Source organism: Falco naumanni, chromosome 14 (genome assembly GCF_017639655.2).
Source record: "Falco naumanni isolate bFalNau1 chromosome 14, bFalNau1.pat, whole genome shotgun sequence".
Classification (NCBI taxonomy): Eukaryota; Metazoa; Chordata; class Aves; order Falconiformes; family Falconidae; genus Falco; species Falco naumanni.
In genome coordinates, this window is record NC_054067.1 from 1,182,976 (window position 1) to 1,205,618 (window position 22,643).

Here is a 22,643-nt window from a genome sequence, read left to right on the forward strand (position 1 = left end):
TGGATCTCAGTGCAGAAAAGCCCCTTTCCAGCCTCTCTGCCCCAAGCTTCTATTACAGGAGCTAATTCAGGTGTTAGTTTAGACTTTTTGGCCGTACCAGGGGCAGACGGCGCCTGGGCTGTCAGTGATGCCTCCGGAGATGCCCAGGGAGAGGCGAGCTGGACAGGCGCAGGAGGGCGGGAGGGTGACTAGTGGCTGTGCCCATTTCACAGCGATTTGCAGACCAAGGTGACAGAGCCCGACAGTCGCCACCGGCCCTTTGCAGCCGAAGCCGCTGCGCTCCCCGCACCACCTGCCCCAGCGCCGGCCGGGCGCGGCGGCACCGCGATGCCCTGGCGGCCGGGGTCCCCGCGGTCCCGGGGGGGGGCGGCGGGCTGTCCCGGTGGGCGCAGGGCGGGAAGCGGAGCCCGAGGCAGACGGAAACGTTTAAATAGTGCCTGCTGCATCCCGCAGCCCCGGCGCTGCTCGCGGCTCCGTTGCAGTCATTATCTGGGGAGCGGATGCCCAGGGCTCTATGGGGACTGCTAATGGGCCGATTCAATTTCAGCTGGATGACGCCACTTAGGTAAGCGTTAAGAGCTCCAGCTCCGGGAAGGCGAGCGGCAGAGAGAGAGAGAGAGAGATGCTAACGGGCAGCAATAAATCCCTCCCTCCCTCCCATCCTCCGCGCTGCCCCCATTCACAAGGAGCGCCGGGGACCAGCCTGCATTCCCGACCCGGAGCCCCGCGGCCCTCCCGGGCTCTGCCCCGCTGCCCCCGCCGGCGGCCCGGCCCGGCCCCGCTCCCGCTGCCCGCGGCGCGGAGCACGGCGCCGTTGCGGGGCCGGGGGGGGCGGCCGCTGCCCCGCGCCCATGCCCGCCGCCGGCCGTCCCTAGGCAGCCCCGCTCCGCTGCCCCGGGGCCGGCGCCGGGCGCCCGGCGGGGGATGGACCGGCGGCGGCGGCGGCGGTGGGGTGAGTCCGCCCGGCGGGACGGGGACACGCGCGGGGCTGGGGTGGGGGGGGCGCCTGGGCTGCTCTGCCGAGGGAACGGGGGTCCTGGGCACGCGGGGGGGGGCTGGGGGCGAGGTGCGGGTCAGTTGCGCGTGGGGTGTCCTGAAAGCGAAACGGGCTGCGCGCACGGAGGTGCTCGGGGGTCCCGGGAACGCGTGGGCTGTGCGGGGCGGGGGGCTGCGGGCCGGAGCCGGGCCCCAGGCACGCGTGGGCTGCGGCGCACGGAGGCGGGGGGAGCCGGCCCGCCGCGGGGCTGTGCACAGGGGGTGCAGCCCCCCCGGCCACGCGTGGGCGGCGTGCGGAGCGGGGCTGGGGGCTCAGCACCCCGCGGCGCCCGGGACAGGGTGAGGGGGTCCCTCCGGAGGGAGAGAGCCCTTGTCTCCCACCTGGGCGCCCTGTGCAGCTCGTCCCGGCTCGCAGCCACCTCCAGCCTGTAAATCATTTGCTTTTACGATCCCTCCTCTGGCCCATTATCACACGAACTTTATATGTTTGGAGCTGCTGGCGGCCATAAAGCTCGCCCGGTTTCCGGGGCTGGCATGCCTCCCTCGCAGGCAGGGTGTGAGGAGGAGGAGGAGGCTGGGGACACGCTGCCCCGGTGCCCCCCCGACGGGCAGGTAGGCGGGGGGTGGTACAGCAGTGCCTCCGGGACGCTTGGCACAGGGGGCACCGGGATATGGACTGGTCGCAGCCCCGGGATCGGGCTGGAGGAGTAGGGAGGGCTGTCAGCGAGTGGGGGGCACTGAGCTCCCCCTGGGGGGTGTGTGGGGGCAGGAGCAGGGTCTCAGACCCAGTAATAAAGCCCCTCTTCCCCACTGCATCCCGCTGGACCCGGGGACCCACAGATCCTCTGGCTCACATTCCTCTGGGTCCCAGAGAGACTTTTGCCTCCCCCCGGCCAGTGAGCCTGGGTCCGTGTCTAGCCCCTGTGCTTGGGGACTGTAGGTCCAGGAGCGTTTGGGTCCCCGTTCAGTGCTGGGGGTCCACCCAGGACCTGCCTTGCCTGGGATGCTGTGTCGAGCCCAGGTGTCCAGGTTGTGACACACTGCATGGCCCGATTGCCAGCTTCTCTCTCTGCCTGCTCTCCCCAGGGCTCTGTTCCTCCCCGCAGCATCCCCTGTGCATCTCCTCCTGCCTAAGCACGGCTCCCGGGCTCCCGGTGTCTCCTGAGCTCTAGGTCTTGCATAGAGGATTGGGTGTAGCTGTACCGGGTCTGCCCTTTGGCTGCTCTTTATCTCCCAGTTCCACAACCTCCATCACAGGGAGCCTCTGCTGCCTCCGTCTCTTGCTTTGTGTCCCACCTGGGTTCAAACCCCACACGGGAACATCAGGCTGAGTCCTGATGCCCAAATACTGCCAAATCTCAGCGCACAGGTCGGAGGGGATGGACACCCAGATGTGAGCAGCTCCCCCCCGGGTGCACATCAGCATCAGCCCCTGAATGATCCCGCCCCAAGATGGGATCTGGGTCGTGAGGGACATGGGAACCCGCCGAGGCTGCTCTCTGCTCCCCTTTGCACAGTCCTAGCCGCAGGCTGAGATGTCACCCCTGATCTTTTTAGGGTTCCAGGGGGCTTCAGGTCACCAGCCTGTGCTTTAGTAAGACCTTCCCAGGTGAGGAGCTCAGTGGCAGCAGGTAACAGCTCACCAGAGGGTGTTTTGCCTCTGGCCCATTCTCATCCTGGCAGCACGCTCACGAAACCTCCCCTGGGTCAGCCGTGCCCTCCTAATTCACCTTGGTATTTCTGTTAAACTAATTGGTGTCCACATCCATTGTGGGTGTCCTGGGAGAGTAACTCATTCATTCATCGTCTGCGTCTCCCTGGATGGGGTGAGCATTTGGCTTGAAATTACACAGAGGGGAGGCAGGTGGGCTCCATGCACAGGAAAAAACCCAAATCTAAGCAGATCGGTTGCTTTTTCTTTCCAGGGAGGGGGATGGGAGGTATGAGATCTTGCTTGAACAGTCAAAGTTGCCTTTGCTTTTCCCCTGCTCTTCAAGGTCAGCCTAGCTAATGAAAATCAATCTTCCCTCTGCCTCTGTCTGCTGCATGAGCAGATTCTACCTGTGGCCCCTCACCTACTTGAAAGCCTCCGCCGCTAGCCGCCAGGCCTGCCGACCATGTGCAATGCTGGTGGGGAGCTTCCTATTGAAACAGAGTCTTCCTGCAGGCCTGGGCACCGTGACAATATCTGTGTCACTGAAGGATCACTCATTTGATCTGCTAGAGGAGAATGGCTTTGTCCCGGGGAAGCTGGCTGTGCACGGAAGGCACGTCTCCAATATTGAAGCCTGGGCTGGAAGTGCTGGGGGAAAGCTCTTGGCTGGGGTCTGGCATGCACTGAATGGTTCTGTCCTCTGTGTGCTCCCGGGCAGCCCCGTTTTGCAGGCAGCAGGAGTGGGAAGTTTCCCTCTCCCTTCCTCCTAAGGGCCAAGACCTGGCTTGTCGCAGACCCACTCGTGCCTCCCTTCTTTCTGCAGGGGTTTCACCCAGCACCAAGGTCTGGCAGTCCCAGGTTTTGGCGATGGTGCTGATGCCATGAGCTCAGATCTACCGGGGGGGGGGGACGACACACACATGGGTCCTCCCTGCTGCAGCCTGCAACCCTCGGAAGGTCCTGACCCTCCCTCTGGATAAAGCAGGCACTGCTGCCAGCGCTGCGGACTCGGGAAGTGCCATTTCCTGAAAACAGCAGCAAACAGCATGGCAGCCTCAGTGCAAGGAGCAAGACGGGGCTTGCCTGCTGCCAAGTCAGCTTTCCCTGCTTCACCTTGTGTTTGTGCCGAGGTTAAACAGAAACCTGCCCTTCTCAGTGTTCCTGACGGGGGGTAAACGGGTTTCTGGGCTGTGGCTGGGTTGCACATGGGAAGATGGGATGCTGCAGTGGGAGCTGCCAGGGCTTGGGGAGTCTGTGGGCTTGGCCAAGTCTGTGTCTCGCTAGATGTGATTTGTTACTGATGCTGCCTGAAATGAAATGTGTTCAGATCCCCTCCATCCCTGTGCCCCTGGTGTGTACAGGGCATGGCACTGGGAGGCTGCTCGGTGTGTGCTGGGAAGCCTCAAAACGGATTCTCCTGCTCTGGCAGAGATGCCATTCCCAGTTCTGTCACTGGCTCTGGATAAGTCACAGCTTCAAGTTTCCCCTCCTCTAGAGAGGGCTGGCACTTTCCCCTGGGTTAGGAGAGGGAGGATAGATGGGGTCCGTCAGTGCTGGCAAGGGGTGGGAAAACCTCTGGAAGGACAAAAAACGCTCAAAAGCATGGGGAGATGCTGTGCCCACCTATTCCAAGGGACAGATCTTATGGCCCTTGCCCTTTGGACGTGTCCAGCCCAAGTCTCCCCAGGCACAGAAGCACTTTGAATCTGATTGTTGGAAATAAGTTCACTAGGAGTTCTCCAGTCAGTCTTTGTCTCCTGGTTTGTGTGGAGGGATCCATTATAAAATGTAACACAGATGTTTTCTCTGTCTTCCTGCCCCATCCTTTAGGATTTTTAGATGTACCCTGATGCCGCAGGGTCTCCTTGCTCCTGGAAATGCAGCTCTCTTCCAGTGTGGCTGAACTCAGTTGTGACGAGACAATGGACCCACCCGCTGAGGACTTCCAGCAGGTCCTGTCCATTGACCAAATCCGCTCCATCCGTGCCAGCAACAACTACGTGGAGAGACCGGCTGTCTGCTTCCAGCAAGCCCGCTCCAACCCATCCCTGTCCCAGGCACCACACAAGCAAGAGTGGTCCCAGGACCGCCTGGCGTCTTCCACCTTCCAGGACCTGCACCGCAGCCACAGCCAACAGCACCAGATGCCGCCTTTGCAGCAACACATGAGCCATTCCAGCACAGCCAGCTCCGTCTCCCAGAGCACCACCGCCTCCGACCAGCGCCTCCTGAGCAGCCTCACGCCCTCCCACTCCGGGCACTCCCTCATCCGGACGCAGCCCCGGGCTGGCGAGCTGAAAGTGGAGGAATCGCCGCTGAAAGGGGTGGCGGACAAGCCCACCCTCCACACCGGCCACCTCTTCATCTGCGAGGAGTGCGGGCGATGCAAGTGTGCCCGCTGCACAGCTGCCCGCAGCCTGCCCTCCTGCTGGCTCTGCAACCAGCGCTGCCTCTGCTCTCCCGAGAGCCTCCTCGACTACGGGACTTGCCTCTGCTGCGTCAAGGGTCTCTTCTACCACTGCTCCACTGACGACGAGGACACCTGCGCTGATGACCCCTGCTCCTGCGGGCCGGGGTCCTGCTGTGCCCGCTGGGCTGCCATGAGCTTCCTCTCTCTCCTCATGCCCTGCCTCTGCTGCTACTTTCCTACTCTGGGGTGCCTCAAACTTTGCCAGCGGGGTTATGATGGCCTGAAACGACCCGGCTGCCGCTGCCAGAGCCACACCAATACGGTCTGCAGAAAGATCTCCTCCTCCAGCGGCACACCTTTCCCCAAGACGCTGGATAAGCCGGTATGACCCTCCCGGGGAGGAGAAGCAGGATTTGCTCCTTTTCCACCGCCTCCTCCTCCTCTCCCCTCCCCTCCATCCCCCTACTCCTTCAGCTCCCTCTGCTCTGCAGCGCTCCCTGCTACCCACCATCACCTCCCGGGAATGAGACAGGTGAACTGTGGGGGTCCCCCAGCCCCTGGGAGCAGAAAGGCAGCTGGGTGGCCGGGGGAGCTGGCACCCAGCTGGTGGGAAACGGCGGTTTTGCACACCCGGGTGAGGGACCAGGAGAGGCAGAGAGAGCTGCGGGTGCCCTCCCCGGTCATGCCCCACATAGAAGGGTGACCTGAGGGGTCCTTGGGACTCTGCTCTCAGAGGGTTTTAGGAGCTGCCACTGCCCCCCTGTGTGGTCCTTCCTGATATGGGGAAGAGGCAGGTCAACGCATCCCCTGTGCAAGAGTCCTCCAGGAGCCAGACCTCTTTCTCTCTCTCTTTATCTTGCTCCAGCACTTTTTGTGGGTGGCCTTTCTCCTCTCATGTGGCCACAGGTCTGCTTTCCCCAAGGGCTGGGGTGCCACAGGGTCCCACTGGTGCCAGTGGCTTCCCTCTAGGCTTGGAAGCTGCTGGGAGAAGCAAGTGAGCTTCAAAATGAGGTGCCATCGTATTTTTCTGTCTCAAAGAGGAAGGGAAGGTGTGGGAAGCTTTAGAAACCTTCTGGCAGGGGAAGGAGCTATCGGAGGCAGCCCAACCCACTCGCTTCTGCCCGACTGCAGCGAGGGAAAGGTCCCCTCTGGGATTTGGCTGAGAACAAGAATCTGGTTTGAAATTGCCATTCATTTCTCAGTGCCTCGAAGGGCTGCCTCCGGAGCTCCAACCCTGGCGGAATGGGAGCTGCTGCCTAGCTCCATCCCACTACTGAGCAGATGCGACAGGCACCGGCTCCTTGATCAAGCCTCCAGAACCCCGATCTGGTACCTTCCACCAGCACTGAATTCACTTTAAAAAAAAAACAAAAAACAACCAAACAACTGAAGACCCAACGCCTCACACTGCTCTCCCTGTCAATTAGTGCCAGTCCTGGGGGACTCCTCAGCAGGGACTCCTGCAGCCCCTGCTTTGGGCTGGAGGGAAGTGGAGAGCAGGAGGGGATGTTGAAAGACAGGAGCCTGACCTTCCCTCCCAGCAGAAGCTGCCTTTGAGTCCTCACCTGGCTTTCCAGCAAGGAAACCACCACCACCAGTGTCATGCTGGCAGGCAAACCCTGCTGGCACTGCTGCAGGTGTTCTGCAACGGTGGCTGCCTGTGGCAAACGGGAGATGGGTCTGAACCAAGCCCTGGGGCTGGGCCATCTGTAGACCAGAAGGAAACCCAAATTGGGGTCAGTGCTTCATGGTTTACTTGCTGGGATGATAATGAGCCCAACCCGTTGCTGCAGTCGGGGGTTGCTCCTCCCTGGTCCTGGGCACAGCCCCATCTCCGCTTGCAAACGCACGGCGCCAGCTCTCAGTTGTGACCCTGCTGACATCGGCTGATCTGTCAGGGCAGTTTGGAGCCAGAATGATGTCCCGGTGCTTGGCTCTGCCTGCCTGTCCCCCCTCTGAGGTGTGTGAGTGCAGAGTGAAGCGAATGGTCCTCCTGGAGAAATATATGCAATGTGTCCCTTGGCTTCCTCCAAGACCCTGCTATCCAGGGCTCATCCGTCGCCTTCCCTCAGCCACCTCTTTACGTAGAGTTCTGTGGATCTATTTTTGTATATATAAATATAACATTAGGATGGCTAGGTCTATTACTAATAATATTCATGATACTGCTGTGAATGGTGCCAGATGCAAGGTTTGGCTTCCTGGTACACTTGCACATGCTGGAAGATGATTTCCCAGTCTGTTTATCACTAATCCTAGACCTTTAGTTCCTAGGTAGTCGGGAGTGGGGGAGTGTCCCTGGGTGGGGGGGCTCTGCAGAGAGAGGGTAGGATTTAGTGCTGGCTGTAGGGTGAGGGAGGAGGTAGACTCTCACCATGGGATTCCTCTTTCCATACATTTGCTATCTAAAAGTCGCGGCTGATCCAAGCTTCCTCTGTTGCAGAGAAAAGCAGTTCCAAAGAGTGATTCATCCAGCTTGAAAACATTATTCATTAAATTATGTTCTGGTGGTGCTTATCTCCCTTGACTCAAATGGGACCCAAACACTGAACTCAAGGTTTCCTGTGGAAAGGGAGATGAATCCCATCCCTGGTGTGAGGTTTGTGCCTGGGGTGTGTTACAGACATGACCAAAACCCTCACCCTGATTTCACCTACAGCCTGAGTGGGGGTGTTGGAAGATGCTTCCTCTGGCCAAAAATGGAGAGCCTGCTTCCATAAGCTGTGGGGAATTTGGGATGATGATCTAGGTTACAGTGAGGATCTCCTGGCATTAGGAAGGGAGAGGGCCATGTCTGTGCAGTTTGCCCATCCCTTGAGGACAGCCGTGGACTCTGAAATCGTTTGGGTTTTAAGGCAACGACCTTCATAGAGGATGCCCTGTAGGTGTGTGTACCTCCGTAAGATTGGTCCGTGTCTCTGTGGCAGCAGTTATGAAATATATTGCAAACATATTTATCCATATGCCAATAATTGCTTGGCTCCCTACTTCCAAGCAGTGTTCGGGGGAGAGACTTCCATCAAGAGGCACCCTTCCTTTTGAATGCTCGGTTCACTTTTCTGTTGGTGCTGATTAAACTCCTTCTTCCTGAAAAGTATAGAACTTTTTTAGGGGAAAAAAATGTCTCCTTTTCACTGAGGATTTGAGGAACTGCCTCATTGGAATGAGAATGTGAAATAGTTCATTGAAACTTTTTAAAAAAAACTAATGAACAGAATTTTCCAACTTGCTCTACTTTGATTTATTTTTTTTCTCCTTTTTAAATGGATCCTACTCATAAATTTAGTTACCACCTCTGTATCTTTGCAATTCATTGCTTCCTCTCCTGATGGTGGAATGACTCAACATGTGAAGCTTCATCATTTTCACGGCCTCCCAAGTCATGCAAGCACGGGGTGACCTCCCCCAGGTGCTGGAGCTGTGGGATGAGAAGATGGCTGTCCACATACCAGCTCCCCAGAGCCAGTTTTCCTTGGCAGTAGCACGGCGAGGCGGAGCCCTGCACTACTATTGCAGCATATTTACCTTCAGTAATTGGTAGGAGGCCAGGACGCCTGCCAGTAGCCTTCTACCTAATGGGCTTTTTCTGGGTCAGTGCAGAAGTCCCACTTCTACCAGGGATTCATGCCATAGCCTGGGTGCAGGGCTGAGGAGTCTGGCCAGGTCTCCTGGATGTCTCATCTCCAAGAAATGACAACCCTCTGAGATATATTTTATGAAATACAGGTCATGTAGAAGGGAAATAGAGAGGAGGAGAGCCCAGATGGGCACTGAGGTCCGGCAGACCAGTGCAGGGCTTTGCTTTGACTGTGTTGAGGGCAAAATGCAAAGCTGCACCCAGACCTTGCATTCGTGTGGGCTAGAGAAGTTTGGAGCTGTTGGGCCCTACTCTGCTCGTAGGGGCAGGTGGCTTCACGTGGGGTTACTGCTTCCCACCCCACCACAGGGGGTCAGCCAGCTCCCGTTCTTTGCTCTCAGCAGAAAGGACAGGTTGGGATTTGCCAAAAGCTCTCCAAGGAGGCCAGGTCCGGGGCACCGTGCTCATCTGGGGTCAGGAGGGCTGAGGGTAGCCTCAGACCGTGAGGTTTTTCCTGAGCTTTTCCTAACATCTTCAGACCAGATCTATCCTGCTCCCTTCCCATCTCTGGCTGCCAGATAGTTTCGTTTCCCTGCAGAGACGACTCCAATTTTGGTTGGGGTTGAGAGCCCCTTTCCTGCCCCACCCTGCAATGAGTCAGATAACATCTGCTCCAGATGTTTGTTTGCAGCTGCTTGTCCTGGCAGTTTGGGTTTCTCTCTGTCCTGACGTGTCTTTTTTGGTTTTCTTTTGGGAGAGTCACATGCTGAGTTCACTGTTTTCCCTGCACCCCATGATTTGACGAGGATGGATCCACTTTGCGAGGGAACGTTGGGTTTTTTTGCCAGGAAACTTGCAAGGCTGTAGGGCAGATTTAGACAAGGGAAGAGAGTCTCAGGTGCCAAAGGAGCAGGAGGCAGGAGTTGCTGAGCAGGACCAGAGCTCCCCCTCCTCTGCTCCCCATGCAGGACCCCCCTTTTCCCACCCAGACGTCCAAAGGTCCATCCGTGCAGGAGCTCCTGCTGGTGCTTGCTTTCTCTGAGGCTTCCCTTGGTCCCACTCCCCTCCTTCCCTACTGGCAAACGTGAGATCGGTCCCAGCACTGCTGAGGAGGGGTCACCGGGGACCAAGGTGGGGTCTTTCCCATCCCAGCTCCCCAACCCACCTGGCAGAAGGACAGAAGTGGTCCTTGGGCTGCTGTCTGCCCATCCCTGAGGAACATCAGTGCCAGCCAAGTCCCTCAAAGGACAAGGTAGGGAAGCTCTTTGGGACTCTCAAATTCCTGCAGAATCCCATTGAATTTGCTCTTCCCCATGCCCATGTGTGAACCCAAAGACTGACAGGCAAGTGTCATCGACCATGAGACGCCAAAGCACAGAATAACAGTTTAGTGCAATAAAGAGGCATGAGCGGTGGGGGGAGAGGAGATGCTGCCAGATTTGAGGGGCTGGGCTGCACAGGGAAGGAGCATGCCATGCCCCAGACTTGCTGCTTCCAGCACCCGCTCTCTTAGGCTGCTCTCTGCCTCAGGCCCTCGTGTGTTTTGAGGCCAGAGGAAGCTGGAAGGTCTTCAGATATTGGAAGGTCTAACTTCTCTGTGATCAGCTTGTGAGGAAAGTAGGTAAGGGATGATGTACCCCCACCCCAAAGCCCATTCTTGGTCTTTAGTAGGATCCAGTTCAGGCTTGTCTTCTTCAAGGAGCCCATGGAGCCCAGATCTGCAGGATGCTCGCAGCAGCTGGAGGCTGCTGGTCAGCATCTGGCCCGTGTGGGCCAAACCAGAGCTGTGATCTCGTTGGGCTCAGTCTGCTTCTGGGTATTTCTCAGTGAGCATCGGGATCTCCTGCAAACTCCAGAGTGCAGGTTGTGAGCTTGCGTGGGTGAGATCTGCTGTCCAGCTTGGGGTGATGCTGCAGGAGAATCCCCTGAGGGTGTAAGCCAGGGAGGCTGAAGGGTGCCCTTGCAGGGGGGCTGCAGGTGAGAGGGTTGTTGGATGGATGAGACATCACACGTCTCCCTGGGGCAGTGGATGTGCGAGTGCTGGGCGAGGGGAAGCAGCGCAGGGTCTCTCGCTGGGTCTCTCTCCCACTGCACCTTCCTGCAGCACCCCAAGGGGCTTCAGCACGAGCAGGACCAAACCCAGCCCGGCGAGCTGGCCTGGGCACTGGGGGTGAGGTTTCTCATGCCCTTTGTCCCAACTGCAGCATCAGCCGAATGGAGTGTTGCTATCCCAGAGCTGGCACGGCTGGTCCCCGTCTTGCTCTTGCTGCCGCTCAGCCCTGGCGCAGCCCCTTTCTCCCTTCCCCCGTCCCCTCTGCCCATCCTTTCCAGCGGTTCCCTCAGGCCCTTGCGATGCTCGGCGGACAGGCAGCGGCTGCGCAGCCTCCTGCCTCCCCAGGTGTCCTCAGCACAACATTCTCCTTAGAAGACGGATCACCCTTGGCTTCAAAGGAGGGCCTCGTACCAAGAACCGAAGCCTCTAATTCTCCATTTAATTGGTACCAAGGCATTCTGTACAGTGTATAAAGAGATTCCCTCCCCCGCCTCTCTTTGTTTGGGTTCCTTTCTATAAGGTATAATATATGTTTATAACCTGATGGCTGTTTTTTGACAATACTCTTGTACCTTTTAAGGGAAAAAAATAAAAAAAACCCCAAAGTATTTATTTGAAAAGTTTATTTTAAAGATAAGAAAAAAAAAAATAACCTATTTATTTTAATGCACCCTTTTCTGTTCAGTTTTCTTCTCTTGCAAAGCTAATTAACTGTTACTGAACCACTGCTGAGATGAAAGAAGTAATGCTATGGGTGGCTTCACAAGCCCACTTAGAGCAACTATTCAATAAAAATATATATTAATTTTGAATGTGGTCTCATTCTTGTCTGCGTGATGGCCAGGGCATGACTCAGACTCCTGGTTCGACAGGGCTTGTACGGGCTGCGGGGCGCTGGGCGGCTGAGCTTGCACTGGTATGGGTTGAGTGTTGGAGGCATCACTTCTAACTCCATGAGGTCTCCCCTGGTAGCCCTCTCCTGGTGCTTAAAGAAAACCTCAAAAAGTCTCAGTGTGTGCTTCCCTGCTGTGACTGTGCCAGATCCTTGAGGAAGTGTAGGCTCTTGTAGCAAAGGGCAGGAGCAAATAGAGAAGGGTTGGGTAAGAAATCCCTGAGATCTGGGGCATTTTGGTCACTCCACAGAGATTCCCACACATTCCCAAAACCTCTTCCATGCCAGAAGAGATGGGGTGATGCCGCAGGGCAATGGACGTCTTCTGCAGGAGCAGCTGCAGTTTGGACACAGCTACCTCTTCCCACCGGCTGCAGAAGGCGCCTTGGTGATGTGTTTAGCCCCAAAAGGATGAATCTGGGCCATAGCACCAGCAGTTGCTGGATCAGGCTGGTGCTTCTCATCTCTCCATGCATATTACAGGCCAGTGTTTCATGCACTTCTGCATATACAGAGCCCTCTTGGCTTGAGGGTGTCTTTTGCTCGCCCAAAGCTCTTCTCTCACAGAGATGGTGGATCTTTATTCAGGCAGTTCCAGAGCGTGAAGTCCTTTCACATAGATTTGGTGGCTGAAGAATCCCATGGTTGGTGGCACCTCCCTTATTCCCATCTGAATTTGTTGGCTTCAGCTTCTAGCCCTTGATTCCAGCTGAACCCCTTTCCTCTAGCTGCAAGGGTCCTTCCGTAGGATGGGTTTGCTGGGCCAGACCTGTGCTCAAGAGCCCTCTCAACCGTCGTGCTTCATTAAAAGCATGCATTCTCTGTGTCTTTCACCATGGAGCCTTTTCTCAGTCTGTTTTACTGGTTTTGGAGTCCTGTTTGTACCGTCGCTGGTATCAGGGCATGCTTTCCAAAATACGTTCCAATGGCTCAGCCACAGTGCTCAGGATCTGCCTCAGGGATGTGGAGTACAGATGTGAGTCTGATCCCTGCTGTGACTCACTCTTTCCCTGCTTTTAAAACAAAAGATTACTTTAGACCATTTGTCACCCATTGGCTTTTTTCAGTGCCAAAGTCCCGCTGTCTTGGACACAGCCAACGAGTATCGCTCCTGGACTCACAGCCTTCTTTTAACTGTGTTAAAGCCCGTTTGGTTTCTATAGTACCACCTTCCCAAGCCTTCCCTGTCCTCATCAGTTCATACTACCAAATCTTACTGGCATCTGCGGATCTTTATCAGCTGTGGTCGTGTAGAAGAAGGGTGAAGGAAAGCTCAGGAGCTGAACTGTGATGTGAGATTTGTGGAGAAGCACAGCTGGCTGGCCCACAGACAATGATGATCTGAAAAAGATGGTAATGCTTGCTTAGATGTTTCTTTCTCCTGCGTAAAGAAAGTCATTATGCCCCCCTGAATCACAAAAAGTGACAGCAGCTGGGCTTCCTTCAAAGATTAGGGTCATTCTTTAAACTGCACAATCTTTAGCATCCGTGTGAAGACCAAGTAGAGACTCCGCAGGCTCAAGCACACCATGGCACACACCGTAGAGCACGGGGCCGCAGGTGAACTGGTGGTAGCACCGGGTCACAGTCACATAGCTGTACCGCCTGCATGGCTGAGCCACTCGTGCTAGTTGAGCCTAGAATAATAAGTCACTTTTTCTTGGCTAACACAGCCAGGGCTTGTTCAGAGCTGAAATGGCCTGTACCGTGCTCTCCTAGGACCAGCATGGCCAGAGCAAACTCAGCTCCATGAAACCCCCCTTAGAGGCTGGGAAGGTTTTCCAGAAGTGGATTTCCACCCTTTTGGCATTGAAATCTTCCCTTGCCTTCAGAGAGAGCAAAGTTAGGCCAATCTCAAATCCCTCTGAGGATGTCCAGGTGTCATCCAACCCGCTGCCTGTGCTGGAAACACCCAAGAAGCCAACATTGGGCACCAGCCTGGGAAGGGTGCCTGGTGTGCTCCAGGAGAGCAAGGGTAGGTGTTTGCAGTCAAGAGGTTGGCTGTCTAGACAGCGGAAAGAAACAAGCCCTCTTAAGGAGTCATTCATCTCTTCCTAAGATGGCTAAATAGGTCAGATGACTCATGCCCTGAAAGTGCCTATTTCTCTTCACTGACTACAAAGAGGGAAGGAGCTCTCGACAGCCCGTCACACCGAAGACATCCGAAGGTAAAATGGATCTGAACCTGGCAACTGTGGCAGTTTCAGCGGGTCAGCAGGGGAATTCAGCCTACCCTGAGGATCCACAGCCCTGCTTCATCAGTGACTTCATCAGTGACGGTGACGAGGAGACAAAGGAATAATTAAATGCCAGCTGGTTTTTAACTCACGCAGAAGGTGATGTGTGTGTAGCAACCTGGGCACACGGAGTTGGATAGGACCAGGTAGAAGGTCAAATCTAGATCCCTGCTGTCACCATAGGCTGTAGGGACCATGGAGCAGGAGTTTAGGCTGGAGGGATTTGCACAGTGGCTTCTCCACAGCCATAAACTTTTCCTTGCTTGGCCATAGTCATCCTCCACGTAGTGCTGAGGGCACCATATTGCTCTGCAGACCTCTGACCACCACTCTGGCCTGAAGAAGCTGATGCTGCTCTGGTGTGGGCAGATAGGAGAGCACAGTCTGGTGTTCCCCCTGGGACCGCCTTGCCTAACCCTGTTCAGCGCTGGTCAGTGATGTTCGAGCAGTGGGGCCCTGGAGGGATCATGGCTTTGGGGTTCACCTGGACCAGCAAGGTGGCAGGCGTGAGGGCAGCAAGGAGCCTTTGAAATAGCCCAAACCAGAAATGACACCTGTGAAGGGTCCACCCATGCTGTGACTGCAGCCCTGGGGATGCAGGGGGGCCTCGCTCCCTACAAGCAAGGGGGTCTCTGTGACCCCAGTGGTGACAATGTGCCCTGGTCCTTTTGCAAAAGGGACAATTTGCTTATAAGCCCGCAGAAGCGCCTGCAGTTTATGGCACTGCCCTGATATTACAGACCCATGCTTTGGCCCTGCAAAACATCATGAGATTGGCTTAAAAAATCAAGATGCAGCTCACAGCAGATTCTTGTTTTTCGTTGCTGCTTTTGGAGGCTGACTGAGTCATGCTCACAAGCCTCTTTTGCCAGACACTGGGGCTAGCAGCTTTGCAGAAATAATTAAATGAGCACGGAGATTCTCATGTGAGCCCAGGAGCTGGCGGTTCTGCTGGTGCCCCAGACGTCGCAGCCCAGGGATCAGGAGTCAGACTGGACACCCCAGCCCCATGTCAGAGAGTGCAGAAAACTGCCATGTGCAGGAAGGACCTTAAACTGGGGATGATATGCAAAAAGCAGGAGCAACAGGAGGTCCATCTTCCAATTTTAGTCCAGTCACTGACATGCTCTTTCCTCTGGACACCTCTCTCCTTCCTCAGGCTTTGTCCTTGGCAGATACTGGGTACTGATGCATCAAGCTGCAGGGCTGCTGGTTTTCCTGGGGCTACTGCCGTACCCCACAAGCACGACCAGCAATGTCTCAGCCCCTGGCTCTGCAGCCAACTGCATTTTAATGTCCTCCACTGGTGTCTGAAGAAGCTTTTCCCCGGCTGGAGAGCTCCTCACCGGGGCGCTCCCACAGCATCCTTCCTCTTCATGTTTCTGTGCTCGGGAAGTGGCTGAGGATGAGGATATTTCTTGCAGGCATGTTCAGAGCAAAAATTGTTTTCCTGAAATGAAACTCAAACTCCAAATTCTCCTGGGTAGCTTCTAAAGGATTTATTTCCTGTATCCACTTCCCCTGTGCTTTGCTGTTATTCGTAAGGACATTTGCATGAAACAGTGGGATCTCAGCCTTCTGATGTGCAATTATCATCTGCAGAAATGACTAATCAATTAAGGACAGTCACTACCAGGATTTCTATTTCTTTCTTTCTCATTGAAACCAGAGCAAATGTGCCCTTTTTCACAGGAAAATGCTGGGTTTTTTTCCAGACATCACTGCTGAGAACTTCCTGATGGATCTGAAAATTACATCATGCCCTTCTTGGTCCCTGCTGTTGTCACCATCAGCACTGGGGTGGCCATGCTGCTGACAGTGAGCAGGCAGATGAGCAAGCCCATGCCACCAGCCCTGCCAGCTCAGCGGTGCCAGTGGGAGTGGGGACATGCCAGGAATGGCTCGGATCGCACTTGGAGAGCGGCTCAGGTGGGTAAAAACGTGCCCATAAGTGTAAGCGAGCATGAAGGTACTTGATCCTAAAGGCAGTCCACCGTGAGAGGCTTCAGCTAGAGGAGAGCCCAGACTTAAACTGCCGGTCTGGACTTCTCCTAGGCATAGGGGAATCTGGATTTGAAGGGTTCAGCCCATCTTTAGCCACAAAGCACTGTGTGGGTTTCTCTGGCAAGAGGCAGGAGCACTGGGCTGTCTCTCCCAGACACATCTGGCGATGCTGATGTCTCCTCCTGTCAGGAGTGTCCCCATTTCTCTGCATGATGCCGTCTGTCTCAGCAGTTGTCCCTAACTCTGTTACAGGCAGCTGGGGTTGGGGTGGGCTTGGATGGGTGGGCAGGGAGCCGGCAGACAGCTCTGGCTGGGCTGCAGAGGGAGCAGGGGCTGGGCAGTGGGAAGGAGCTGCTGCAGGGGCATGGCGTGGTCTTGGTATTAGTACTGGGAGGGAGAAAAAGGATCAAAGCAGAGTCCACAAGAGGGAATGACATGAGCCCCGAGACCACCAGCACAAACCACCTTACCCTGATGCTGCTCAGGACAGTGCCTGACTCCTGTGCCCTGGTGACTTTAGGGTGTCACTGGCCTAGACCTGTGGGCACACCTCCGAGGGGACAGTGCCATCCCAGGTGAACGGTGGCCATGGGTCTTGACCAGGAGAGGCAGGTTCTGCACCAGGGGACTGAGGTGTCTCTGCGTGTGTGCACATAGCATAGGGAAGCTGAACGAAGGGTCCAAGGCATCCTGGATTGCCACCCTCATCCTGACTGCTCTGCCTGGGGGAGTTCCCCACAAAAGGAGAAGAGCATCCCTCCTGTTCCAGGTCACTCTGTGCACACATAGACTCCCGAACTGGCTCTGTGTTCAGCAGCTGAGGGGGAAAATGAGCTTCAGAGCAATGAGCCAAGGGACAGAGCAGGTCCAGGGCTTTGCGCTTGCCACTTGGTAAGTAAAGACAGCAAGATGCACTTGGGAAGGAGGTTTGCAGGAAACCTTTGCATGCTTATTGCCATCGTAAGCATCCTGAGGAGCAGAGAGGAGGCTCCCACCTCAAAGTTTGGGTTTCTCACCTTTTCTCCTCTGCCTGCTCACACCATTGCTCCTCCCAGAAATGCTGTGTGACCCTTACAAGGGGCACAAGGTTGGGGGTGGCCCCAAAGATGAGAACAAGATGAAGCTGAAAGAGAAGCAGAGCTGTTTTGTAACAGGCTGCCCCTGGGGAGAGATCACACCACACCGGAGAAGTGCCTCCGGAGAGGTGCGGCAGGCACGGAGGTGACCAAATGAATTGACACCAGGCAATTCTCACTGGAGCTAAAGAGGCAAAGTAATTGAAAATAAATGAAGGAATATGACACCTGGCTGGCAGATCAGTTATCTATAGCGTACCTTTCCTGAAATAACCGCCTCCTGAACATCATATGCTGAGGCAAAACCAAGGAGATGCACACGTAAAATAGGCCACTCCAGCAGGGACCTGAAGGCCCCTTTATTTTTAATCGATGCTGTCAGAAGGGTTAATTAGATGGTGCCCAGCAGTGCCCTCTGCGTGGGGTATTGGCTCTCCTTGCCACTGAGAGGGACTGCGTGTAGGTGTACCATGCCCCATCGTTCATGTCCTTGGGCAAACACTCGGGTCACAGACCAAGGCGTGTGGGGTCTTTCCTGGCTCTCCAGCCTCAGAGAGAAACCCAGACACCCTGGGGAGAGCTGGGATGTGGTGCTGTCACCCCATGGGGCTTTGGGTAATTAGGGTAAGGGGGCAGTCGTCAGCTCGTCTAAGCTCAAAAATGCCCCCAAAAGTTCTCTGAGGGGGTCATTCATGTACAAGCTGCTGGCCCCAAAGTGGTAGCCTGCAGGGACAGTTCAAAAGTGCTTTTACTCCTGATGGGACATAGCTGTTGTCCTGCGGAGCCTGGCATGGGCTGCCCCTGCCTCTGCAGAGAGGTGGATGCAAAAGAGAGGGGAAAGGGACTGGTTTGGGCGATCGTGCCAACACCAGGAATTAAACCCTTCAACCAGCAGCCAAAACCACACCAGTCAAATCACCCCACGGGCCCTTTCCATTGCTGACCGAGGGTGTGGGCTGATCATTCTTCCCCCTGCAGGCACCTGGGAAACAGGAGGTGCATCCCAGGAGGTATTTAAAAACCATGTAGATGCGGTGCTTAGGGCCATGGGTTAGTGGTGGGCTTGGCAGTGCTGGGGTAACGGTTGGACTTGACGATCATAAAGGTCTTTTCCAACCTAAATGATTCTGTGCTCAGCACCCTGGGGAACGAGGAGGTTTAACATGGCTTGGCTGCTGAGTTCCGAGCCTGGTGGCTCAGGCAATACATGGCTCACACAGTGGTGGCTGATGGCATGTTCATGCTCTGTCCTGCACCCCTTGGAGGGCTGGTGCTTGTGCAGGGGAGTAGCTTTTTCCCAGCCATCACTGGGAATGTTGGTGTACCTATCCATATATCCAGAAGGGAAACAGCCTCTGCCCAAGGGAAAGAACATGTTGGTGTGTTGCAGATGGGGAGGCAGCACCATCAGCCCGGCCTTGCCACATGGCCCCTGGCAGCTTTGCTCTGCTGGGACACAGCACCAAACACCATGGGGATGGGACCCACAGCAGCAAACGGAGAGGACCCTGCAGGTACGTGGTAGTTGGCCATTCCTGGGTGAACACTTTTGGCTTAGACTTAAACCCTGGGTTTTCCTCCCTGATGCAGCGAAGCTGGGTTAAATCTGCCTTTGGAAGCAGTACCATCAAAGCCCTGTGGTCCCAAGGAGACACGGCAAGCTTTTCCCTTTTCATCTGTTTGTCTCCCTGTTCTAAAAATGAAAGCAACCAGGGCAGAAAGGAGGTGCCTGTACCTTTTGCACAGAGGAGAAAAAAACATGAATGACCAAGAGGCAGGTCTGTGCCTGAAAAAAGAGTGGCTATCAAATACAGCAGCCCTTGACTAGTGCTCCCTGAGAGGGTTCACACAGCCCCTCAACCCCCACCCCTGTGCCTGTGACATGGGGTGCAAGGCAGGGCCATGCACCCCAGCTGTGGGCTGGCAGCACCTTCCTAGGGACTCCTTCCCTGGGGCAGAGGCTCAGCCATGCAAGAGGTTGAGCTTTGAGGGAGAGAGATCAGGTGCCCCCCCGGCAAAGCAGCAACGTCACTGCCAGGGCTCTTCTGTGCAGACTGAGCGATTTTTTTAATGGGTCCCTCCATTACAAGGGAGACAGAATTTGCACCCCCAAAGCACTTGGGCCGTCTGAAAGGGACAGGCATGAACAATTCCTTTTTTTATACTGAGATGTGGTGCTGATCTTTCTATTTTACCTTTTCAGGCATCCCGATTTTTAGCGCTTCTCTTGCTCACTTTCATTAAATGAGGCAGAGGAGTCGACAAGCAGCCAGGAGCTCTGGTGTCCCAGCTGGACTAAATTTCATGAAAAGAAAGTAAGAAAGAAAGCAAGAAAGAAAGGCTCTCCCTCCCCCCCAACAAATGCAGCTGAAATCTCGTAATGAAAACATGGCCAACACTCTGCTCTGCCCTTTACGGTGCAGGTTGCAAGGTCACAGAGATGTGGTCCCCCGGTATTGATCAGGGCTCTTTTGGGCTGGCATATGGCACCAGGTTTCAAAGGCTGAGCAGCTAAAAAAGAATTAAGTGGGGGCAAAGAGTGGAACATACCAGATTGAACTCCTGACACGCGGGGGTCAAAGAGCACTGGAGATAAAGCGGGTGCTGGAATGGACTGTGCAATGTCAAAAATAAATAAGTAAGCATTAAAAATCAAACACCCCCCAATGCTCGGGCTAAAAGCCCACTGTGTTTTGGAGGGAAAGAAATGGTCTGGATGAGTCTGACACACTAGAGAATTTATAACAGGGAAAATGCCCTTGTTTGTACCTCGGGACAAGTGCAAGAGAGCCTTACCTGGAGGGCAAGCCCGTGGGCTTTACCGGCTGGTATTCTGTGGGGTTTACTTTTGTCTGCATGTCCCTCAGCTCCCTGAGGACAGAAGGACCAACTTCAGAGAGAAAGGAGGAAAGAGTGAGCTAGAAAGTAAAAAGAGCATCCAGCACCCCTGGCTGTGCAGGAACATCACTTCTTAACTGGCAAGGTGATTGGGATGAGAAGAAAGCAGCAGCTTCAGCAGTCCACGCTCCAGAGCAGGAAGAGATGGTAGAAGTGGAAGAATCCAAAGAGGACTGGAAATTCATGCTTATATCAGAGTTTTTTTCCTCTGCTATGAGCCACTGTGTCCAAAGGGTCAAGCCAATGGGCCAAGTAGATGGCACGGGGCATGTAAGGAAGTGCTGAGGAGAGAGAACCAGGTTCTGCCCCTTCCATCAGTGCATCCTTCTTGTGTTAGGGGGCACAAGCCATGAAATGTGCTGCAAAAGTGACCCTTGTGGTAAGTAAATCAACAGCTTCAGCTACAAAGCTCACGGGATGCCATGTCTGGGTTCCAGCCCCGTCAAGGCTGTGGCTTTGGTGCCACACGGAGGGTGTCTTCCTAGAATCAGCTGGTTGCTTTACTCCTCACCTTACAACCTATTGAAAATGTCAACTCCTGAGCTACCTTTGAAGCAGAAAACTCCAGCCTGGATCTTCCTTCAGGTCCCCAAAGAGGGACAGGCTCCTGAGAGAAGGAGAGGGTGAGTGTCCCAGTCACTCCCCTTTTCCATCATGGTGTTCCCCGGTTTTCATGCCCTTGCCTCTGCTGACTCTTTGTAGTGTTTGGCAGGACATGGGTCCTCAGCTCCAGACACATGCTAAAGGAGTCACTGAAAGAGACCAGCTGCTTGGTCCCAGCAGAATGGGAGACTGTCAGAAATCCAGCAGAGGACACGAGAATCTATGGAACAGTTCTGCGCTGGGTGGCGGCTGGTTTAGAGTTCACTGGTGCCTCTCTCCAAGCGTGTTTCAGACTTCGCGCAGGAGCAGCGGTACTCTGTAAGGTCAGCCACCTCTTTGGGCACCTCCACTAGCAGTACAGACTTCATGTGAGGGATCTCACCAGTACGTGGCTGGATGGCCCATCAGGAGGAAGGATGACTCTTCTCTCCAGAGCAATGACTCAGCAAAGGACCAAACAAAGAATGGATGGGTGAGGTTGAAGAACTTTCTGCAGCTACCATGGGACCTTACCAGGCACATCTGTGCTGCCTATGATGAGTCTACATTTGTCTTCCAGACCAGATTCACTGTATAGACTTCACTGGAGCCCTCAGCCCCATGCTGGGAGTTCTGAGGAGGGACATAGAGTGCGTTCAGTATATCATGGGAACACAAGCTTCATGTAGTCTGCATGGGCTGGGAAGGCAGCAGACAGCTCAAGTTTTGTCTTCCTGAGTGCATTGTGGATGCTTTAAGTCCAAGCCACAGCAGGTTGAAGACCTTAAACCAGATCTTCAAGCTTCCCCATCATCTCCAAATGTGATACCAGCCTCTGTGATCTCCAGGTACTGAGGGTGAAAGGTACATGGCCTGGAGGAAAAAGGCATGAAAAGAAAGAAGCCTCTCGATTAATGGACTTACCCAGGGCATCCTGTGGTTATTCCAGTTCTTCCCAGCACTGTGATGCCCTGTGGGAAGGCACACAGCAGTACTGCGTCTTTGTCCCTCTCTCTCTGGGCCATGCAAAAGATTAATGAATCACATGGTGCCCTCATCTCCATCTTTATTAAAGCCGCCTGAAATCTCTGGTGTTCAGTGCGGGAAGTCTGTGGCTCTATGGACAAACTAGTGAGCTTGTTTACCCATCTGATTTTGTTGCCTTCTTCTCTTCTTTTGTTCTCCTGGAGCCTTTCATATCCAGCCAAGGTGCTCTATCTTCCTCCCCAGCTCTGCCCGTGGGGACACGCTCCACTCTGCTACTTAATGTATCTCCCCTGTTTGGTTCCTGATAAAATACATTGCTTTGTGCAGTATGCAGCAGGGCCGGGTGTGCTTCCAAACACAGGTTATGCAGCCAGAGCCTTGTCACCATGCAGTTCCCCCAAAACATTTCCACCATGGACACCAAAGCACCTGGCCATGAAGTCCAACTGCAGTTTCTCAAAAATTTCCACTTTGGGCATTTCTAGTTGCATACTGAGAACAAGGACCTCCCATAATGCTGACCTCCTTACAAATGTTTTCATTTCCCTGGTTGTCAGGGTTAAAACCCTTCAGAATTTGTGGGGTGAGAGGTGGTTCAGCAGCGAAAGAAAACAGATGAATACTTGGGAGAACAGGAGAGTGCCTGGCTGTGAAGCCCAGTGACATATCCAGAAGTTTATGCTACGTCCACCCTCTCCACTGACCTCTCAGGTGTGCCAGACAGGCTAGACAGAATGGGGTTTTGTGCCCGCATATGTTTCTCCTGCATCTCTGTAGGCAGAAACTCTAAATGGCATTTTATCCCTTCCACTCCGCACTTCCCCTGGATTTGTACTTCTCATGAATGTTAAGACGTGTTCTAGAACTGCTGTACGATGAGCAGTCAATGCATAAAAATGCTGCCTTCTTTTTTTTCCATTTTTTGTGGTGAATTTAGTACCAGATGGTAGCCTTACAGCCCTGAGAATGAAGTGCTCCGTAATTGACAGCATAACATGACTAGCAGCAGTGAAATCTTCCTCCCCTCTCTTCCACCGCTGAGACTCCGGTGGTGCAGAGTGAATAATTTAGCATCCATCTCTCATTCAGCAAACACTGCTGGTGAGCTGTGTGAGGATGATTTTTATTAACTGGACGGCTGGATGCAATTTTCCAGAAAACCCTGTGTGCAAACAAATTGTAGCTGACTGCTGGGTAAGTGCCAGTGCTTATGACTGTCTACTGGTACGGAGAGATTAGATGCCCACATCCTGTTACACCATCTCCTCTGCTCGTGA

General features: G+C 54.6%; 1 protein-coding gene across 2 annotated transcripts; it reads left to right on the forward strand.

Moving 5' to 3' along the window:
• Positions 1-228: 228 nt before the first annotated feature.
• SPRY3 (sprouty RTK signaling antagonist 3) lies at positions 229-11,502 on the forward strand. Of its 2 annotated transcripts, none has more exons than XM_040614649.1 (2): positions 229-565; positions 4,481-11,502. In XM_040614649.1, the coding sequence occupies exon 2, from the start codon at positions 4,528-4,530 to the stop codon at positions 5,446-5,448; it is 921 nt and encodes a 306-aa protein (XP_040470583.1). In that variant the 5' UTR covers positions 229-565; positions 4,481-4,527; the 3' UTR covers positions 5,449-11,502. The 2 variants fall into 2 exon arrangements, with proteins under 2 accessions (XP_040470583.1, XP_040470585.1); XM_040614651.1 differs by lacking the exon at positions 229-565 and adding an exon at positions 905-952.
• Positions 11,503-22,643: the final 11,141 nt, after the last annotated feature.

Bases quoted from the DNA above. Each gene is read 5' to 3' on its own strand.
- SPRY3 (XM_040614649.1), top strand. From the start codon at position 4,528: ATGCAGCTCTCTTCCAGTGTGGCTGAACTCAGTTGTGACGAGACAATG.